This window comes from Etheostoma cragini, chromosome 15 (assembly GCF_013103735.1).
Source record: "Etheostoma cragini isolate CJK2018 chromosome 15, CSU_Ecrag_1.0, whole genome shotgun sequence".
In the NCBI taxonomy this organism is placed as follows: Eukaryota; Metazoa; Chordata; class Actinopteri; order Perciformes; family Percidae; genus Etheostoma; species Etheostoma cragini.
The window spans coordinates 14,650,495-14,672,915 of record NC_048421.1 but is presented as its reverse complement, the minus strand read 5'-3'; the positions used below and the strand labels follow the sequence as shown (position 1 = coordinate 14,672,915).

General features: G+C 37.2%; 3 protein-coding genes across 6 annotated transcripts in view; 2 read left to right on the top strand and 1 right to left on the bottom strand.

Moving 5' to 3' along the window:
• Nucleotides 1-3,078, top strand: part of LOC117958408 (disintegrin and metalloproteinase domain-containing protein 11-like) — a 19,867-nt gene extending 16,789 nt beyond the window's left edge. For 2 of the 4 annotated variants that reach the window (XM_034894764.1, XM_034894765.1), the window contains exons 24-25: nt 1,042-1,059; nt 1,405-3,078. In XM_034894764.1, the coding sequence (XP_034750655.1) occupies nt 1,042-1,059; nt 1,405-1,784 (398 nt within the window). In that variant the 3' untranslated portion in view covers nt 1,785-3,078. The remainder of the gene's footprint in view (nt 1-1,041; nt 1,060-1,404) is intronic. The other 2 variants (XM_034894767.1, XM_034894766.1) reach the window with 1 other exon arrangement.
• Nucleotides 3,079-3,857: 779 nt separating this feature from the next.
• p3h4 (prolyl 3-hydroxylase family member 4 (inactive)) lies at nt 3,858-9,221 on the bottom strand. The gene is made up of 7 exons (XM_034894841.1): nt 8,667-9,221; nt 6,900-7,049; nt 6,639-6,810; nt 6,436-6,564; nt 6,199-6,344; nt 5,643-5,726; nt 3,858-4,441 (listed from the first exon to the last, which is right to left on the bottom strand). Exons 1-7 carry the CDS (start codon nt 9,105-9,107, stop codon nt 4,292-4,294), a joined length of 1,272 nt encoding a protein of 423 aa, XP_034750732.1. The 5' UTR covers nt 9,108-9,221; the 3' UTR covers nt 3,858-4,291.
• Nucleotides 9,222-11,545: 2,324 nt separating this feature from the next.
• On the top strand, nt 11,546-16,684 carry fkbp10a (FKBP prolyl isomerase 10a). Its single transcript, XM_034894815.1, has 10 exons — nt 11,546-11,840; nt 12,532-12,677; nt 12,762-12,951; nt 13,026-13,171; nt 13,964-14,153; nt 14,895-15,040; nt 15,157-15,346; nt 15,587-15,729; nt 15,821-15,984; nt 16,076-16,684. Exons 1-10 carry the CDS (start codon nt 11,644-11,646, stop codon nt 16,262-16,264), a joined length of 1,701 nt encoding a protein of 566 aa, XP_034750706.1. The 5' UTR covers nt 11,546-11,643; the 3' UTR covers nt 16,265-16,684.
• Nucleotides 16,685-22,421: the final 5,737 nt, after the last annotated feature.

Sequence of the window (22,421 nt, the reverse complement as noted above, 5' to 3'; positions counted from 1 at the left end):
GCTTAGAAATTAAGTGTTAACGAGCAGTTGGACAGGTGTACCTAATAAAGTGGCCGGTGAGTGTATATATGTATGTATGTATGTATGTATGTATGTATGTATATATATATAAATATGTATAAATTTGTATGTATATATATATATATATATATGTCCCTTTTATTTATATATATACATATATATATATGTATATTATATATATAAAACAGGGCATGACCGAGATGTTAATCTGTCAGGAACACTAGATTTATTAGCCTTTTAAGGAAAAAGTGTAATGGATGTATTACCATAAACAACCTTTTAACATTTGGTGCTTTTTTAGCCAGCATTATTTAGTTTTCCTCTGACAGGCAGCATCCCATCCCCAAATGCCATGCTGATGTGCTTCTTCTGCACTGTTCCACCTGTGCATGCTTGCTATTGTTCACTCCTTACACTCTAAGATAAAAGGACTGCTCTTACTTTGCTCACTTTGCTTGTGGCTGATGAAACTGTCAATTAAAAAGCATGTAATAACCTGTGGCATGTAAGTCAGTCCTTTTAGGGCCAGAGGTAAGAGTCTGTGCATGTGTGCATGAGCTGTAAGATGTTTTCACTTCCAAGTTGGAGTTCTATTTTAGAGGGTGGGTGTAATAGTTTTTGGTGTCCGACTGTATGGGGCAGAGAAGGTCAGTGCCATGAGTACTGTAGACCTGCTGCATGTGCTGCCGTCATTACAATCGGTCAAGAAAGATTTTTGAGAGCACTGGGGGATAAAAGAAAATTATTCAAATATTGATTCCGATTTTATGTCAACATTAAACATCTGTTTGATCTGTTTATGCTGGGTTTTACCAATTCACACAGTTAATGATTTACTTTTTCTTGCAGTTATACTGCATTTGCTAAATGTCATGCAATTCAAATGCAAAATGATCAGCTTTATAACATTCTTCTAAAAACTAGTTGAATTTATCATTCATTTGATTGTCCTTTTTCTTTTTGTCATTGATATATCTTAACATTTTGTCTTTTCCCTTGATGTGTGCTCTCTGGATGCAGGAACATTCGAAGAGGAAGGTATAACTTAGGACCACAACCATGTGATATCATGTTGGTGGAATCACATCAAAAAAACAGCCCATGTCATTCCACACTTACTCCTTCATCCACCATCTCAAGTTCATCCTTTGGCTTATCACCACAGAGCACCGTGCTCACCGTGCCTTTCTCGCTGCTCCTTTTGCTTGAATACATATACCACTAAGTCACTTTATTTGAAACCCTTGCAAAAAAATCCTATATTCCCTTTATCCTTGTAAAGCACAATGGCTTTTTCCATTTCTCAAGCATCTTCATCTTTTGTCGCCTATGCAACAGTCTGTTTTTCTTCCTGTTAACTATCCATTTTCACATCTCTTTCAGATCTGGTGGAGGATAAGATGTCTGTCTGTCTGTCATTCTGTCTCCGTCCTGTCTATTCCTGTCTTCCTCCTCGCACTGTGTCGTTTCCACATCAGAGAAGAGGGGAACAAAAAAAGTCTTCCACTCCTGTCCTAAAATTTCGCCAAACTTCTTCTGATAATTGTTTCCTCCACGCTCCGTCTGCTCCTCTGGTCAGTCCTACTGCCCGACTCCTCTGGGCATGTGGAGCTTCTCTCACTATACCAGCCAAATCATACTTGTGTGGCTGCTTCCAGCAGTCCGCTGAGGATTGTGTCCGTGCCACGCCTACAGCAAGCAGGTGGCTCTCCCTGTGGGAGACCCTAGGGTTTATCTCCAGTCCGGTGGCTCTAAGAATGTGATTCGGTGTCTGTGTACCTCCATTACTCTCATCTTGAACATTCTGATGAAGAACATATCAACAGTGGACCAATTTAAAATGAGACATGTCTTTCCAATGCCTGCCTGCCTGCCATTATAAATGTTGGACTAGCACAGACTGGCCATCTAATAGACTGAAATAATGTTACAGGAGCTGAATAGTTTCCTTTTTTCTTAAAGGAAATGGACCTGATGCACAGTTCCTCCAAGGCCAGGCCTTGACATCTCAAAGTGGACAATTATCTGTTTTAATTTACAAAGTCTGGCAACATGGATATATCTGAAAAGAAGCCGTTTATTGGACTGTTGTTTTCCAAAGAGAGACAAAGGACGGACAAATGATCATATAAAATGATGCCTAAAAAAACAGTCAGCCATTAGCCAGAGCTCAGACTGATACCTTTTCATTGTTATGTGTTCTTTAAACACCCAGACCCCCACCCAGAGGTTTTCAGGTTCAAGGAGGGAAGCTAGGTGTTATGGTTTTGGGATCATTTTAAACCACTGAACCTTGACGCAGCAGAGACCGTAACTTAGTGTTTTCAACCACAGACTGACCAACATACATTCCACAATATCTGTCGTGCGTGCTCACCACTTTCAGGCCCAAAGTTTGTACACTTAGGAGGTTTAATCTGTATGTCTGTTCACGGGTGAATGTATGCATGTAAGATATTTTTAAAGAAAGGAAGAAGGTCTGCGTGTTTACATTAGTGTTAGGGGCAATTGTTTCTGTGTATACCTTAACACTCCTATCACAGGTAGAAAGGCAGATTTTTACCTCTAGAAAATCAAGAATATCGTCTCTTTCTACAAACTGTTGTGCGCTGCAGCCATGGTACCATAAAGGCAGCACATTAATAAAGTATTCAACCGTTTTTAAGTCCTGTATCTACATAAAAACAAGCACTAGCCAACTGTATGCACACCTACTTTGTAAATATGTGCAAGATATACTGAATGATAAATGCACTGTATGAAGATTTATTTAAAAGCTACGTTCAAATGAGTTGTAGCCGTTAGTCTCTTGACAAGACCGACATTTGGAAATCCTGTAGTCAACACTGTTCATGCATCATTAAATGTGGCGTTACAGCTAGGCTAGCTATCTTGCATCTCACTTATCATTCCAGCCATCACTTAAATAATGTTGTGAATCTTTTGTACATTTGTTGATAGCCCTGAGTTCTGGCGCCCAGAGGCTTTGTAATGATCCCGATTGTAAATGAGATTAAAGAGATCTAGTCCGGGGTCCAGGAGGCAGCTTCTCTGAAACTGTATCCGTCAGTTTGGTTCCTTTGAGCTTTGCCCATCTGGCAGATGCACTGTTGTTATTACAATATGTACAGAGTTGGCATCCAATACAATCTGTTTGATTTTGAAGTTTAGGGGGAAAACAAAAATAAGATGCATCGTGTCCCATATTTCTAGGCACTATCTTTTTCAATTTAAACAAAAAGAAATGAAATAAGACTGAAGAAGAAAATAAAATACAAAAAATGGAACCACATCTACTCTTGCTGTTGTGGTATTTATATTTTATGGTTTTAATAGATGGTTAGACTTTAGAGTTCTATGCCTTGGTTTTCTGTTTTTGAAAACTTTATTTAAAAAAATATATATAATCATCTATGTTAAATTACATTCAGTATGAAACACAGTTTCAGTTATGGTTTCCATCAATTATGTACCAAAAGAGTTCCAACAATCTGGGGCTGTGACTGCAGATCATTTATACTATCAATTCTTTTAATTACTTATTTTTTTTAGTCTAAAGAATCAAACAACAAAAATCACCATCAGTTTACCAGACCCCCAAACTGGTATACAGTATGTAATCATAGTATAACCTGGTTTAATTTCCAATATAAAACCTAAACAAAATCCAATTCAATCCAATCAAATTGTTGAAATTATAAATTACTCCTCGATAAATAATTGATCAATTATCTAAATTAATCAACTACTAAATTTAACACTACTACAATCAAAGAGTTGTTGCGCCTCCGGCATTTTTGATGATCTCATTGATATTAAGTGACTAACAAGAAAAGTATATTAAAATATTATTTTTATTATGAGCAAATTATTACAACAACTCAACTTGACAAATTTTCAAGCATAAGAAAAGCTTCACGTCACTTTCCTCATACCACGGCACAGAGGCATTTAGCTTTCATTAAATAAAAACCTTTTTTTTTTTAAAAGTCATTGACAAATGTATGCATACAGGCCAATGACTATAGAAATAAACCTTTTAAAAGGCTGATGACAGCCCAGACAGAATATGTCGATCTCTGATCTTGATCAACATGACGGATAAGTGCAACCTATTATTCTTCAGCAGGGTGAAAGTACACAGCTTTTTCTGCTAAATACTGTTAAGAATGTCGGTATCTGTATGAAGGTCAACATTTTTTGGTTTGTCATGAGAGGTGGGACAGCCGGATGAGGACGCTTTCTGCACAGGAGACGAGAAGGACAGATGTCAGTCTGCAACCTCTCCAGTGTCCCACTTAGTTTTGGGTTCTTGCCACCACTCAGCCAGGAAGGACTCCTCGTAGTCTCCCATACCATCGAACTCAGCGTCGGGATGCACCGTGTGAGAAGAAGCCATTTCTTCTGGACTAACCACGTCCTTAAAGGTAGCACAAAACACACGCAGTCAAACAGCAAGCAAGAAAGTGACTATCTCTACTTCCATCTGGCAAACCATACTTTATGCTTTTCGTTTGTATAAATCAGTCACTTGTGCAGCCTGTAATTTAGCCTAAACTATCCCAATCCTCCCCAACTCTTTGTTCCAGGCAATGTGTAGCGATGGGAGGGGTCGACCTGAGTTAAATGGATGTGGCCAACACCTCCCAGCCACATACCACACGCTGCTGGAAAACACAGCCCCCACCTCCTTCTTTCTCTCCCGCAGGCTTCATCCTCTCTTTCTCTCTCTTTCATCCTGTGAGACTTTTTTTTTATTGTGTTGCCATTTCCACAACCTCAACAGCAGCCTGCGCTCAGTGTGCTAATTCACTCCTCTAAAGTAAAAATGTATATCCCCAAACGTTCTTTAGAATGTTTGATCAACCTAAATGAAAAGGTGAAGGAAAACATGGGCCCAAACTCCAACTAGATCAGCTAATTTAGTTGTTGTTGAGCCAAGTTATAGCTTCATTTCACAAAAACATCTTTTTCTAAGTACCTACGTAGCGTTGTCTAGTCATGCAGACAGATTAAGTTTTATCTGCTAAGGGTTTTGAGATGTCTGTTTCTGCCGCCACCTCAACACAATGGCGGTTGATGGAATTTTGTTTGCACAGATTAAATCAGCATAAAAAGATACCGCTACTTGGATACAGAAAAAAAACATGTCTATTTTTAAGGAAATTGCAATTTAATTTGTCTACAATGTCTTATTTAACTAGCATATTATATAAACAACTACTGCATGATATAATATAGTGTTTTTAAGGAAATTTCTACGTGTATACACACTGAATGCTACAACCTGTCTGGTAATACCAGTAGCTTATAATGGCTAATGTTAGTTGAGGTTTGGGTAGATATTTGTACACACATTACTTCACTACATCAGTTCACCGACTGTGCTACTGCCAGATTGTGTTTAAGCATTTAGCATTATTTTTTAATTGTCACTTGTGGTTACAGTGACACTGTTTCTAAAAAGTTACATAGGCTCGCTTATTTGCAAAGAAGGTTAACTAAATGTGACTTCTGCTGGACTTTGCGTCATTGCTGTCCTCACAATTTCCCTGTGCTGCCCAAAACCAATGCTTACTGTAAACTTCCCACCATCTCTGCTTTTCAACAACATAACGTACCTCATCGTCAGTTTGTAGGTAGTTCAGTGCAAACTCCAGCATCTCATTCTGCTTGGTTGTCTCATTAAAGTACCTCAGGGCCTCCTGAAAAACAAAAGTGGCATCAGCTCTTGCGTTGACCTGCGCAGCACTCGAGAACAAGCCGACGTCTGGCTGTTTTACAGATTGGCGCTAAGCAACAAAATTGGGACCGGTTTTCCTTTTGTTTACTGTATTTTTTCCCTCTTAGTTTGGAAGCCTTAAAGTTTACAGCAGTACTACATTTAATTGAAGCAAGGGCAGCTTCTGAAGGCAAAGACGTTAACCACTGCAGCTGCTGAAAACTCTACACCAAGCTGAAAAGATGGGAAAACAACTCGGCCTTTATGGGAGCACATGGCTTTCTAATTACCACCCTGACATTGTGTTAATGTTCACGCCAAGACCGCTTTATGCTACAGTTTTCCTGCTTTGGTTTAGTACAGCCAGTGTGAACTATTTCTGCTGCCTCTGGTTCACCCACTGAAGTACATGAAGTATCAAGAAAGAGCAGCAATGAGGTCTTTGTTTTACTCACGGCTCGAGGCTGAAAGTCTCTTTCCTCGAGTCCCCACTGCTCCCTGTAGAAGCGATAGTACGCTACATTTTGCTGCATCACCTGGTCTTTGCTGTCAAACAGGATGTAACTGGCTGCACACGGAGCAGCGTTCTTTACATCATTCACTGTAGAGGATCACAAAATAATACATGTTTGACCAGTCTTACACAGACTGCTGTCAAAAGTCTGATCCAGAATCTTTGTCATGGCTCTTACGTTTATAATAGGAAAACTGGAGGTAGTGATACATAGTGGCTACAAACTTCTTCACAAAGAAGCCTCCAACGCTGGGTGTCAGGTGCTCTTCGCATTTTACCTTACATTTCAGCACATCGGTGTAGAGATCTGAGGGAACAAAAAGCATATTATTTTCTTCTCTTAAACACACGGAAACAGCTCTTGAATTGCTCTCTTCTTACCTGCCAGTGCAGGATAGAAGTCTTTGAACTCTACGATCTCGTATGAGCTCTCACAGCCTAGCAAGCAGAGACTGTATATATCAAAGTACTGCGTGATGGCCTGCTCCATGTGTCGGGCGCTGCTGCTGAAGTCACCGCTGTTGTAAAGCGTCACACTCTTCAGGAAAACACTCTGGATAACAAAGAGTTGTGGTTAGAAAATGTTGAATAGTCTAGCGTGAGTTGCAGTCTGAATAAGGAAGAAGATGTTGATCTACGAACTTCATACGGCTGCTCCTCGTGGTCGATGAGATATTCTTCCACATCAAACAGGGTCTTGTAATAATTCATGTTCTTGGTCAAATAGGGATCACTCGGGTTCTTCTTCAGGAAGGTGTGAGCCGCCGACACAGCCTTCTCCAAGTTGTTAAGCTGAGGAAGAATAGATAGCTTTACAATCAATTCCACAGTGTCTGGGGGGATTTTTTTTTAAACATGAAACACCATCTTTCCCACTTGCAAGAAGGGAAACCGCAGCTCCTGTCATTAGCGTGACCTCTGACCCCTTTTTCTCCAACAACTACTGATGCAGATCAGTGATGTCAGAATATGAATTCTTGTGAGTCAGTCAATAGAAAACTAATGTGGTGCTGTATGCAGAACTGTGAAATAAATAAGGGGAAAAGGGTAGGTACTGTATATGGGGCAAGGCAGCTTTATTTGTATTGCACATTTCAGCAAAAAGGCAATCCAAAGTGCTTTACATAAAGCATTAAATAGTAGTTAAAACAGTTAAAAGTATAAACACAGATATATGAGAATAATAGTTACAGTGCAGTATAATAAATTAACAAATATTTAAAGAAAGGCAGCATCAAAAAGAAAGGTCCTCATCCTTGATTTGTAAGAACAGAGAGTTGCAGCGGACCTGCAGTTTTCTGGGAGTTTGTCCCAGATGTTTGGTGCATAACAACTAAACGCTGCTTCTCCCTGTTTAGTATGGCTCATAATGTAGCTGCAGATCCGAAATGTATTTTGGCTCTAAACCGGTAGGTGCTTTATAACCCAAAAGAAGTATTTGGAAATCCGTTCTAAAAGGGACAGGAAGCCAGTGTAAAGACTTTAAAACTAGAGTGATGTGATCCACTGTTTTGGTCTCATAAGGTAGTCTTGGCCAAAAAAAACTAAATGTAATGAACACATTAAACTACCCAGTCCTCAAAGAAGAGGAGAGAGCCCCCTTCAAATAGAGTCAGGGAAATCAAAGTCATGTAAATCCTAAAGGCCTGCTTTGTTGATCTGGGTGGCTGTTTGATCACCAGACAGAGAGCTTTGATTTACCTTTTATTTTACCAGCCAAAACTATTAACTACTCCGATTTAAAGGCGTTAGTACTTTGATAGTGGTGAGTGCCAAATTACACCACCAGCACCTGAAGGATCACAGCAGAGTTTTGTGGTGGTGGCTGTTTATTAAACAGTAATATAATGAATGTTGTCTACAATAACATGGAGATTATCTGGAAATCTTTACACACTTTATGAAACTAAAAATTTGATCAGTAGGCTATTTTAGCCAACGCAAAACTATGGTCCGCATCACCCAGCCTGACAGAGAAGAATAAGGGGATTGTTTCAGGGGGAACACTGAAAGAGACGTGGCACATGCTCAACTACTGCTTGGTCTGCAGGAGGGCGCAAAAAAACAGCAAGGAAACGGTACTGCACGGAGAGAAATTTCCTCTCGGTGAGTCAGCCCGAGTCAATAAGCCTCGAAAATCCGACTGGAGATACTTTTGTTGTGCGATTGCGCCCGTTACGGACAGTTATGGTAATGCTAAATCCACATCCTACTGTCCGACCCTTACTGTATTCCAGTGAGTTTATAACGGCCAACTCGCACTAGCCTATATTTCACCTTATTACAATTCTCCAACATGCACTTTGGGAAGTATTTGGTGTAACTTCAGAATGTATGGCAAAGGCCTCCATTTATTTCACACTCTTAGTTTTGGGCACAATTCTGAACATCAAGCACATTTGGTCTCACCTGGTAGTGTGCATACTGTATGTACCGATACGGGACCCTGTTCTCGAAGCTTTCCAATAAATCCCTCTGTGGGTAGGACATGTTAAACACTGGAAACTGTGCCTTGCACTTTTTAAGGCAGGCAGCCCTCAGAAGGATGTGGCGCATGACGCGGAGCGAGCTGTCTGTGAAGAGGCTGTCGTTGTCCCGGCTGACGGAGCTGCAGTTGCGGCTACAGAAAAGCTCGCTGTCCCGCAGCAGCCGGTGGAGCCGCAGGCTGAGCTCCAGGAACTTGATGCTCTCTGCCCAGTTCTGCGCCCCGTACTGCTCCAGCGCGTAGCTGTAGGCAGAGTCCAGCGGCATGATGTCCTTCTGAGGGAAACTTTTAAAGCTGTACTTTTCATACTGAGCCTCCACCAGTGTCGAGATTATAAGAGCCAGACTCAGGCTTTTCAGGAGCATCGTTACCTCCACCGGCTCCAGCAGGAGACTCTGCTTGTTTTGAATGGGTCAGGAAACGTCCTTTTTCTTTACCAGGGAATGCTCATGTCGGCACGTAGTGTAGGCTGGGAGAGCCGCGTCGAGCTAGATGCTGAAAACAGGAACTTCTGGTCAGAGCTTTCAAAATAAAAGCTCAATGGAACTTATGTGTTTTCTTTTTTTTAAAGATGAGCCCATTTTCGCCAAACATCATATATTACTGCCAGCCATCCTTCAAAGATGCTGCAGTGCTTGAGATTTATAATTGTTGATTAATTTGTAATTGTTATTTTCTTCCCGCCTGTAATTTTCACATGACATAGTTTCAGAAAAAAATCAAAAACATTTGGAACATCATGTCATTATTTCCCTTAAAGTTATTGTTTTAAGCTGCAATACAGGGTACTGTGTGTGTGTGTGTGTGTGTGTGTGTGTGCGTGCGTGTGCGTAATTATTTCCCTTAAAGTTATTGTTTTAAGCTGCAATACAGAGTACTGTGTGTGTGTGTGTGCGTGTGCGTGCGTAATTGCGTAAAACGCACACACAAGCAAATTGTATGTGTGCAAACATATTTTTATCCCCATTTAAGAACAAGAGGCTGCCCTTCATGCAATGCTTATTTGCATGCAATGCTTATTTGCAGGCATGTTCCAAGTTAATAATAACTAGATCGGTGTGCTTTTATAATTGAATTTATTTTTTATGGCTGCAGATAAAACTAATTGTAATAAGCTTTTAGTATTGGCGCTGGCAAGTTGAGCATTGACAAGTTGAGCAACTATTAAGCATACAGAGGAAAATATAAGAAGATTAATCAACAAGTTAACTGGTATTTGCAGCTCTACTGCTGATAAATGCAAATTTCAACAATTACTTTGAATAAAGAAGTCCGTACTTCCGGTATAAATGGTGATAACTATGGCTTACTTGACATACGTCACAGTCTGAGTTGGGACCTCAGAAAAACGGTCCAGCTTTCTCAGTGTTTTCCAGGGTCATCCACCCAGTCCCATGAACCAACATTTAAACGTATTTACAGGGGTCTAATTTAGTTATTTAAAAACGTTTGCCTCCTGCTCTTAAATCCTAGGCAGATTATATATTCATCAAATATATTGACTGAATGTAGTTGTCTGAAGTGATAAGACTATTTTCAATTTGGTTACCTACATTCCGAGCAAACTGACAAGCTGAGACATGGGTTGGTGAGCTACAAAATCACCTTGCATAGTTGACATATTACCTATAGGAAAATACAACCTGTGAGTCGGCAAAATCTCACATTCATAATGTTAGAAGGCTCAGACATACTTTTGTATAACTCAGTGGGATGGTTATTAGGACCCAGAGACATTTTTATGAGGAAGAAAAGATCCGTAAAGTAATTACGTGTGTAATGACTGTTTAAAATATAATGTGAAAAACACAGGCAGTAGTGGGCAAATGCTTGCCATACGTTAACTGATGGTGAGAAATAATATTTTCAGATTATGAGGAGGCACGTTATAATTTTGGGCATCATCTCATACCTAAGTGAACTCATGGGCCAGGCCTCTGGGCCAGGCATTACACGTTTGCAGAATTCTTTTTAAAAGTGGGTGGAGGCCCACGGGCCACTCCTCCTGCTGCTCTCTGGAGGGATGACCCAAGAGATGCGTAAAGCGGGACAGAGAGAGAGTGAATAAGGCCGGAAGTTAGTTGATTTCCCATCGAGTATAAAACCACTAAGTATATGCAGATTTTCTTTTTACTTAAAGAAATATATTATGTTGAATATGCATAAGTACATGTTTGTTTTTCTATTCTAGATAACCCATATTCCGAGTCACTTAATAGGCCTACTGCAGGCCTATGTTGACAGGATATCTGGAGGCTGTTGGTTAATGTATCAACATTTGTCTGATAGGTTGTTTTCTATTTCAAAAGCAAGTGCTGCACCACACACCTAATAAATGGATCAACTGCAGCCCATGCCAAGGTAAGTTCGGAAATGTTAAGCAGAAAATAGTGATGTAGCCTACCTTGTTTTAAACATTTTAGACTACATTTTGAATCAAATAGTCTTATCTTTTCCACTTACAACAATCACATATGCAACTTGACCTTCTTAAAATGTAGCACTTTTTCTTCAGTAATGTGCAAAATTGTGTAGCTTACAATTCTGGTTTCGCATCTGTCTAAAGTAGGCTACCAGTTTTTGCCCCACCATTTTGCGTCCCCTATAAAAGACTGTTTATGTAACGTTATAATATTATTATTATTATATCATTATACTAACGTATATGTTTGTTTGTTTATGTGTTTAATTAAACGTAATAATAAATATTGTAAAAGTCAGTTTCTTCATTGGGTACGTGAGAAGACATTTATTTTGTAATCGTAACCGGAAGTCTATCTCATTCCAACTGGCTTGACACAGCTCCCCTGTCCCAGACTTCATTCGGTAGTCTACTTCTCTCCACTTCTTCAACCTCATCACCCCTCTAGACGGGCTCTCTCTTTTGTTACAACTTTCCAAATGGATCTGATTGCGGTTTTATGTTGCCTTCATGTAACGTTAGTTACTGTGAATTCCAACCCGGGGCCGTTAGAGGATGTAGTTATCGATCGATACGATATACCGAAAATTTGTCCTCGAGAAGTGCAAACAGAAGATTATATCCGTTATCATTTTAACGGGACCTTCTTTGCAGACGGGATAAAGTTTGACTCCAGGTGAGGTTGCAGCGAAATACACATTTTAATATCAGTTTATTCAAGAATGCGTTCATTTACAGCTTAAATCTGTTTTTCTGTCTGCAGATATAGCTCTTGCAGAAATTGGGATTTCAGTTGTAAAATGGTGAAAGTGCTGTGGGAATGTCTCAGTAACTTTATCAAGTATCATGGAGACACAATGAAAAGCGTAGAAAGTACAGCATTCACCCATTTTGCCTGATGGATTCACAATTCAGCTGAGATAATAGCAGACGTGTCAATCCCTACATCAAATCAATAACTTAGTATCCCCTCAATATTTCTATAACAATACATTAGTTGCACTTTAACAGTGATTTACTATACAACACTTAATTGTAAGTAGAGAAAATGTGAATTTTAGTAATGTTTTTTAAGGTGGTGGATATTTTTGATGCCATTCGTCAAATAACCTCCCTAGGTTTTTAAAATGAAATATCAAAATACATGGCTGATAATGAAGCCGAGATAGACACCTTTTAAATAATTCTGCTGATGTGGATGGAACATTGGAGGCAGACTTTAAAGCACCATAACATTTTAACTGCACCATGACATGAGCCTCTAGATTCCATTTATCGCCACCTACTATTTTGACCCTTCTACCTACTTTGGTGGATTCCATTGATAATACACTCTCATCCAGCTCTCCCTTTTGTTGTCTACACAGTCATGACCGAGGCAAAGCCTTCATCAGCCAGGTCGGCCTGGGCAGGCTCATCACAGGGATGGACCGCGGTCTCCTCAGCATGTGTGTCAATGAACGCAGGAGGATCACAATCCCCCCACACCTGGCCTATGGAAGCATCGGAACAGGTGCAGATGAAGATGAGTAACAGCACTTTGTTGGATACATTATCTCTTCTAGTTTATGCCAATCTGTGTTGTTTTCACCGACAGGTGGTGTGATCCCTCCTGACGCTGTGTTAGTGTATGATGTTCTCCTGCTGGACATATGGAACACCCAGGACAAGGTCCAGATCCGCACACTAAGCAAACCTGCCGGCTGCAAACGCACCACCGTGGCATCGGATTTCCTTCGTTACCACTACAATGGCACCCTGCTGTCTGGTGAAGCTTTTGGCTCCAGGTGACGTTAGGTTTTAACATCAAGGTATGTCTCATCTATTTCTGTGATTCTCAAGAACTTTGTCTTTTATTTAGTTACTCGAAGAATTCAACCTATGACACCTACTTGGGACAGGGTGACCTCATCAAAGGCATGGAAGAAGGTCTTTTGGGCATGTGTGTCGGGGAGAGAAGGATCATCATCATCCCACCCTTCCTGGCATATGGAGAGACTGGCAAAGGTACAAAATAGTAATGTCCAAGATGACTCTGTCTTGTTTATAATACTTTCAAGTAGTTTATGGTTTGACAAACAGACATCTATTACAGTGAGCAAGTTGTCTCATTTGCTTTTATTGTCAAGTTACATTATTTTTGCATGGTACCACATTTGAGAGCAAAGACTATTTAGACAATGCTTCTCTGTAGTTGTGTTTGGGTATATGTGTGAAACTCGATAGTATTCATGTTTGATTATTGTTTCGTTGCACTTATATTTCATGTCCACGATCACTGCACTATTATTATAATAAAAATGTGTATAAAAGTAATGCAAAAATATTTAAGATTTATTTATTACATTAGGACAATGCACATTGATCAACATCGGTGTAAATTCGCCAGTCGGCTAATTTTCAGCTGTAATCCAAGTTAGCTAGCATGCATGTCTTTATGGTGGGAGGAAACCGGAGCACCCAGAGAAAACCCACACAAACACAGGGAGAACATGCAAACTCTACACAGACAGGTCCTGCCTGGACTGGGGATCGAACTCTGAAGTGCCAACTGGCAGACGTGCTAAACACTGACATTCGGATTGACATTAGGATTGCTAATGTCATACACGACTCTCTGCAAGAGGGAAAGTTTCACACCACACTAATATGAACCAAAAAAAGTGTGCCTGTAAGGAAGGAAACTGATCTCAAGAGTAAAAGTGTGCTTTTAGAAATGGTCCACATTAAGGTAAAGGATATGTGATTGGTACGGACCTGAAACAGACACAATGCATGTCTTACTTTTTTCGCTAACAGGAACTCAGATCCCTCCCCAGGCTACCCTGGTGTTCCAGGTCCTCCTGGTTGATGTGTTTAACCCTAAGGATGACATAGTTGTGGAGGTGAAGGAGGTGCCTAAAGGCTGCATCCGCAGGACGGTGACTGGAGATTACATCCGCTACCACTACAACGGTACCTTCCAGGACGGCACAGCCTTTGACTCAAGGTAAACCTGAGCTTTCTCCATTCTACAAAAGCAACCAAATGTAAAGCAAAATTACCCGAGTTTAAAGGGCTAGTTAGGATTGTAGGATTGTGTGAGGTACTTATTCCTAGTCAGGGTATTACCTACAGTAGATGGCAGTCGGCACACCCCAAGTTTGGAGAAGCAGACCGAGGTACTGGCACAGAAACTTAGCAATGCACTGTTCTGCACGGGGCCAACAGATAAATATACCCATTTCAGTTTAAGCGTACAATATACTTAGCTCATGTTCACCACTTTACCTTGTCTTCAGACAGCCCTTTCGGACAGGGAACTGACGCCATACATCTATGCTCTTTTCAAAGCCACCCGACTCCTTTGACAAAAAGGATCATTTTAAAGAGTTAGTTCTGGTTAACCAACTAGCTGATCGAGGCAGCAGTGGACCAACATCTCCCGTGTTCTGCGCGGTACAAATGATTGTTTTGTCAAGAGTCGGATGGGTTTGAAGATAGCATAGATTATGGCTTCAGTTCCCTGTCAGAAAAGGCTATCTAACATCAAGGTAAAGCTGTGAAAATATTCTAAATTTAGCATGCACTTATTGATATTGTTGTTGTTTTTTTAGGTGGTTAGGTTAGGTTGGGTTTTTTAAAATACTGCCTTGTCCATAGTACAATAGACATACACTGATATGAATAAGTAGCTCATACAACCCCACTTCAGAAATCCTTACTATCCCTTTAACTCTTCCCTTGACAGCTACAAGCGAAACAGCACCTATAACACTTACGTCGGCAAGGGATATGTGATCCGAGGGATGGACAAAGCCCTGCATGGGCTGTGCATAGGAGAGAGGAGAAAGATTAGCATCCCTCCTCACATGGCGTACGGCCAAGAAGGGGTTGGTGAGTTGGACACATGAATTGGGAGGATTCAAAAAACACTTGGAATGGACCAACTTCTTCTCAGTCTTGTTTGTGTTTGTAATGCTACCCTGTTTATTTTCTTTCTCCCGGTGTAGGAGACCTCATTCCTAGCTCTGCTGTGCTGGTCTTTCACATTCACGTCATTGATTTCCACAACCCTGAAGACCCAGTCGACATCAAATCCACCTACAAGCCCCACGATTGCAAAGTGACCAGTGAAACTAACGATTTGATTCAGTATCGTTATAACTGCTCCATGATGGACGGCACCCTGCTGTACTCCTCGTGAGCGCCCTCTGCTACACTGCATCCTCCTCCTCATGGTTTACGCATGTAATCCTTGCTGGCTCCTTGTCTGACAGATTGCGGCGGGCCTTAGAACTGCAGATATTATACCATTTTATGTATCCTTGACAACAGTACATATGTCTGCTTGGCTCAAGGTTTTGATACATGGAAATGTTTTAGTGAGCATTTTAAAACTTCCCACTGTTAAGAGTAGTAACAGTTTGTGTCCATTTTCAGGGACAACTATGACTCACCTTCCATCACGACTCTTGGAGCGAATAAGGTGATCCTGGGTTTGGAGAAAGGTTTGAGGGGCATGTGTGTGGGCGAGAGGAGGGAAGTGGTCGTTCCACCACACTGGGGACATGGTGAAAATGGAGGTGAGTCATAGGAACTGCTCCGATTGCATTCTGAACCCACTTTCTTTTTACCCCAAATTATGTTTTCTCTTCTCTGTTTTGGGGTCTCCAGCTGGAGAAGTTCCCAGGAGTGCAGTGCTCTTCTTTGAGCTGGAGTTAGTGGAGCTGCAGAAGGGTGTTCCTGAAGGCTACATGTTTGTGTGGCTGGAAGACAGCCCTGATCCCCTCTTTCCTGCTATGGACCTCAACGGTGACAAAGAGGTACCTCTAGAGGAGGTAAGCAGACAACTAAATACTTCTCCCTGCTAAATCTTATCTGAACAACCTGGGTGTAAACACGCTTTTAACATTGCAACGCTTTCTCCAGTTTTCAGCCTTCATCATGCTCCAAGTCAAAGAGGGCAAAGGTCGTCTTCTGCCAGGGTTTGATGCCGACAGCATCATCAAGGACATGTTTGATAACCAGGACCACAATGAAGATGGCAAGATTGTTGAAAATGAACTGAAACTCAAGGTGGATGACCAGTCTGAACCAGTGATACGAGATGAGCTGTAAAGAGGACTCGCACAGTATTTCATTGGTGGCAAGGAATAGGCACGCAGTGGCTGAGGTCATATCTCCATCTTGGCAACCGTCGAGCAGCTAATGTTTCAGAGAATAAAACATTGTTGAGCCTTTATTTAAGGCAACAGTTCACTTTGCTAGATGCTGTTACAAAATGTGTAGAGGAAATGTGTTTGAAAATGTGAAACGAAAGAAAAATGGCCTCTAGTGAAACTGTGTTCTGTTAAAAATATTTACAAGAAACCATTGGGCTGGGCCCTAACTCCAGAATATTACTTTATAAAACTAGTAGTCAATGCAGTGCCTCATAAAATTGATGAAAAACTACTGGTTGTACAGTATAATTGGGAGTGGCTAGTTTGTAAAATATTTTTTTTTATTATATTATCTATTAAAGAACAAATGTATCACCCAAAGAGTGTTGAACATAAAATAAACCCTTTTATAGTAAAATTGAGACACCTACTTTATTTCTTAACTACCGTTTGTTTACATACATGTACTGTATATGTGAAGTAATTCAGTGGCCTTAGTCTTTCATCAATATTTTATTCATTAAACAATTTGTAATTAAACATGACATTCAGAAACTGATGGAACCACATTTTATTTGAAATAAGTTGCAACACATAACCAGGTATTGGGTTTAGACTAAAGAAGAAAAAACAATTCATGCGTGACTGTACATATCACATTGTCCACCAATGAAAAAGAAGATCTCTAATATTTTAGTACTTAAGTGTTATTAACCAATTTTTATGTTTTCTGAAACTTTTGTGTGTTGCATTGTGTATGACAAATTAACTTTTGAAAAATCGTACATTTAAAATGACTGAGAAGGTGAAATCATGTGCACCTGGTTCTCTTTCATATCGCCGTCACTGTGGAGCTTGGCGCACGTGCACTAGCTGTTATTTGTGTAGAAATGTCTTTAAACATCCGTTGGCATAGCGATAGTTGCGTCCTCTCCCCCACTCATTAGACCTGCTGTCAATGACCAGATGCTAAAGGGACATGGACTCTTAGCAACCCTCAAAGAGCTTTGCAACACAAGCCACCATGACTTTTTTGACATACTGTACAATACTATGACTTCTTTATGACAATTTTATAGCATACTGTACTATGACTGTTTTATGATATACTTAACATACTATGAGATTTTATGACATTTATTATGGTATCCAATACTATTACTTTTTTGTGACACCATCCTATGGATTTTAATGAAATACTGTACTATAACTTTTTGTGAAATTTATTGTGACGTACTATCCTATGACTATTTGAATGATATTTTTATGTGTGATATTTTTACATCACACTGTACTACTGTACACTGTACTACTATACCATATACTTTACTATGACTGTTTTTTTCATTTTTTTGACAATTTTCGACATACATACATGCCTTTTGTATCATTTTTTTCAACATACTATACCATGACTAATTATTACTTTTTTTCAACATACTAAACTGTGACTGTTCAAATTTTTCTAAATACTATACTGTGACTCTCTTTTTTTTGATGTACTACACTAGGATTCTTTTTCTTTATTTTCAACGTAATATAGAATGACTCATTAATCACTTTTTCAACATATTATACCATGACTTTTGTATCAGTTTTTTCAACATACTATACCATGCATTTTTATCACTTTTTTGACATATCATACAACAACTTTTGTATATTTTTCGACATACTATAATATTACTTTTTTAACACTGTTTTTTCAACTTACTATACTATTACTTTTTAATCACTGTTTTCAACATATTATACTATGACTTTTTTATCATCTTTTAATCACCCTTTTTTATTTTTTTACTCTTTCGGCATACTGGTGTATGCTAATTTATTTTATATTAGATCTGGGTTCAAGTGGCGGCGGTCTTATTTTGGTCGCCTGGGGAGGAAGGTGGCATGTTGTGATGGTTGACAGTTGAAACATGGTCTCCATTTGTTTTAATTTATCACCTTTTATCCATTTTTTGACAAACTATGCTATGACTTTTTGTCACTTTTTTCGACCTACTATAATATAACTTTATTCAACATACTCTACTATGACTTTTGTATCACTTTTTTCAGTTTTTTGACATACTATCCTATAACTCTTTAAGACTTTTTTGACATACTACTCAATGACTTTTTAATCACATTTTTTGACATACTATCCTGGGACTTTTTTATCACTTTTTTCAACATGACTTTTTCACTATTTTGAAGTACTACACTATGAATTTTTTCAACATACTACACTTTAACGTTTTTTGCCATACTATACTATGACTTTTTTCAACATACTATACTATGACTTTTTTCAAGATACTATATTATGACTTTTTTATCACTTTTTTCAACATGACTTTTTCACTTTTTTTGACATGCTATGCTATGACTTTTTATTACTTTCTTCAACGTGCTATAATATTATTTGTTTCAGCATACTATACTATGACTTTTTATCACTTTTTTCAACATACTTTACTATATCTTCTTATCTATTTTTTTTGACATACTATACTATGAATTTTAAAAACATTTTTCGACGTACTAGCCTGTGACTTTTTTGGCATACTATGCTATGACTTTTTTCGACATGACTTTTTCACTTTTTTCGACATACTATACTATGACTGTTTATCACTTTTTTGACATACTATAATATTACTTTTTTCAACATACTATGCTATGACATTCTATCACTTTTTTTGACATACTATATTAATACTTTTTTTGACATACCATACTATGACTTTTCAACACCTTTTTTTACATACTATAATATTACTCTTTTCAACATACTATACTATGACTTTTTTCAAGATACTATATTATTACTTTTTTATCACTTCTTTCGTCATACTATCCCATGACCTTTTCAATATACTCTACTTTGACTTTTTTATCTGTTTTTTTCGACATACTTTACTATGAATTTAAAAACATTTATCAACATACTGTCCTATGACTTTTTTGGCATGCTATGTTATGTTTTTTTATCACTTTTTTTCAACATCCTTTACTATATCTTTTTATCTATTTTTTTTTGACATACTATACTATGAATTAAAAAAAAAATGTCAACGTGCTATCCTGTGACTTTTTTGGCATACTATGCTATAACTCTTTTCGACATGACTTTTTCACTTTTTCGACATAATATACTATGACTGTTTATCACTTTTTTTCGACATACTATAATATTACTTTTTTCAACATACTATACTATGACTTTTTAATAATTTCTTTTGACATGCTATTCTATGACGTTTTGTCACTTTTTTTTACAAACTATGCTATGACTTTTATCACTTTTTTCAACATACTATACTTTAACGTTTTTTGACTATACTATGACTTTTCAACACCTTTTTTGACATACTATAATATGACTTTTTTGACATACTATACTATGACTTTTTTCAAGATACTGTTTTATGACTTTTTTTATCACTTCTTTCGTCATACTATCCTATGACCTTTTCAATATACTCTACTTTGACTTTTTAATCTATTTTCTTCGACATACTACACCATGAATTTAAAAACTTACTAGCATACTTACTTACATACTAGCCTATGACTTTTTTTGGCATACTATGCTATGACTTTTTTATCACTTTTTTCAGCATGACTTTTTCACTTATTTCAACATGCTATTCTAGGACTTTTTTTGACAATCTATAATATGACTTTTTATCACTTTTTTCGACATATTATATTAATACTTTTTTTAACATGCAATTCTATGACTATTTAAATGATATTTTTCCAACACTATCCTATGGATTTTAATGACATACTATACTATGACTTTTTATCACTTTTTTCAACATACTATATTAATACTATTTTCAACATACTATACTATGACTTTTTATCATTTCTTTCGACATGCTATTCTATGACTTTTTATCACTTTTTTTTGACAAACTATAATATGAATTTTTATCACTTTATTTGACATACTATACTATGACTTTTTATCACTTTTTTTGACATACTATACTACGACTTTTTATCACTTTTTTTGACATACTATACTATGACTTTTCAACACTTTTTTCAACATACTGTAATATTTTTTTCAACATACTATACTATGACTTTTTATCACTTTTTTCAACATACTATATTAATACTATTTTCAACATACTATACTATGACTTTTCAACACCTTTTTGACATATTATATTATGACTTTTTTCGACATACTGTACTATGACATTTTCTGCAAGATTCTATGTTATGACTTTTTTAACACTTTTTTCGTCATACTATCCTATGACCTTTTCAATACACTCTACTTTGACTTTTTCATCTATTTTTTTCAACATACTATACGTATGATAGATACTTTTTATCATTTCTTTCGACATGCTTTTCTATGACTTTTTATCACTTTTTTTGACAAACTAAATAAGAATTTTTATCACTTTTTTTGACATACTATACTATGACTTTTTATCACTTTTGTTTTGACATACTATACTATGACTTTTTAACACTTTTTTCAACATACTATAAAATATTTTTTTCAACATACTATTCTATGACTTTTTATCACTTTTTTTGACATACTGTATTAATACTTTTTCTGACATACTTTACATTAACTTTTTATCATTTCTTCCATGACTTTTTATCACTTTTTTTGACAAACTGTAATATGACTTTTTATCACTTTTTTGACACACTATCCTGGGACGTTTTTATCATCATTTTTGACATAATATAATATGAAATTAAAAACACTTGTCAACATACTATAACTTTTTTAGCATACTATGCCATGACTTTTTAACTTTTTTTTGACAGACTGTAATATGACTTTTTATCAAATTTTTTGACACTCTATCCTGGGAAGTTTTTATCACTTTTTTCAACATGACTTTTTCACTCTTTTTGACATACTACACTATGACTTTTTTCAACATACAATACTTTAACGTTTTTTGACATACTATACTATGACTTTTCAACACCTTTTTTGACATACTATAATATGAATTTAAAAACATTTGTCGACATACTATCCTATAACGTTTTTGGCATACTATGCTATGACTTTTTTAACACTTTTTTAGACATACTATACTGTGACTTTTTATCACTTTTTTCAACATACTAAAATATAATTTTTCAACAAACTATACTATGACTTTTTATCACTTTTTTTGACATACTATATTAATACTTTTTTCGACATACTATACTATGATTTTTTATCATTTCTTTTGACATGCTATTCTATGACTTTTTATCCCTTTTTTTGACATGCTATACTATGACTTTTCAACACCTTTTTTGACATACTATAATAAGACTTTTTCAAGATACTATACTGTGACTTTTTTCAAGATACTATATCATGACTTTTTTATCACTTCTTTTGTCATACTATCCTAGGACCTTTTCAATATACTCTACTTTGACTTTTTAATCTGTTTTTTTTGACATACTATACTATGAATTTAAAAACATTTATCGACATACTATCTTATGACTTTTTTGGCATACTATGCTATGACTTTTTTAACACTTTTTTCGACAGGACTTTTTCACTTTTTTTGACATACTATACTGTGACTTTTTATCACTGTTTTCAACATACTAAAATATTATTTTTTTCAACATACTATACAACGACTCTTTAAATTTAATTTTTTCAAACACCATCCTATGGATTTTAATGACATACTATGCTATGGTTTTATATCACTTTTTTCAACATACCATATTAATACTTTTTTTGACATACTTTACTATGAATTTTTTATTTCATTTTTTTTCTATTATAACACAGTATGACTAATTGATCCCTTTTTGCAACATACTAAACCATTATTTTTTTAAATAAATTTTTCCCAAGTACTATGCTATGACTTTTTCATTGCTTTTTTCCGACATGCTATACTGTGGCTTTTTTGACATTTTATACAAGGACTATTTATTAATCTTTTCAACATACTATACTGTAACTGTTTATCCACTTTTTTCGCATACTACAGTGTGCATTTTTTCAACACTTGATTTCTATGACTTTTTAACACTTTTTTTGATATACAGTGGGTACGGAAAGTATTCAGACCCCTTTAAATTTTTCACTCTTTGTTTCATTGCAGCCATTTTCC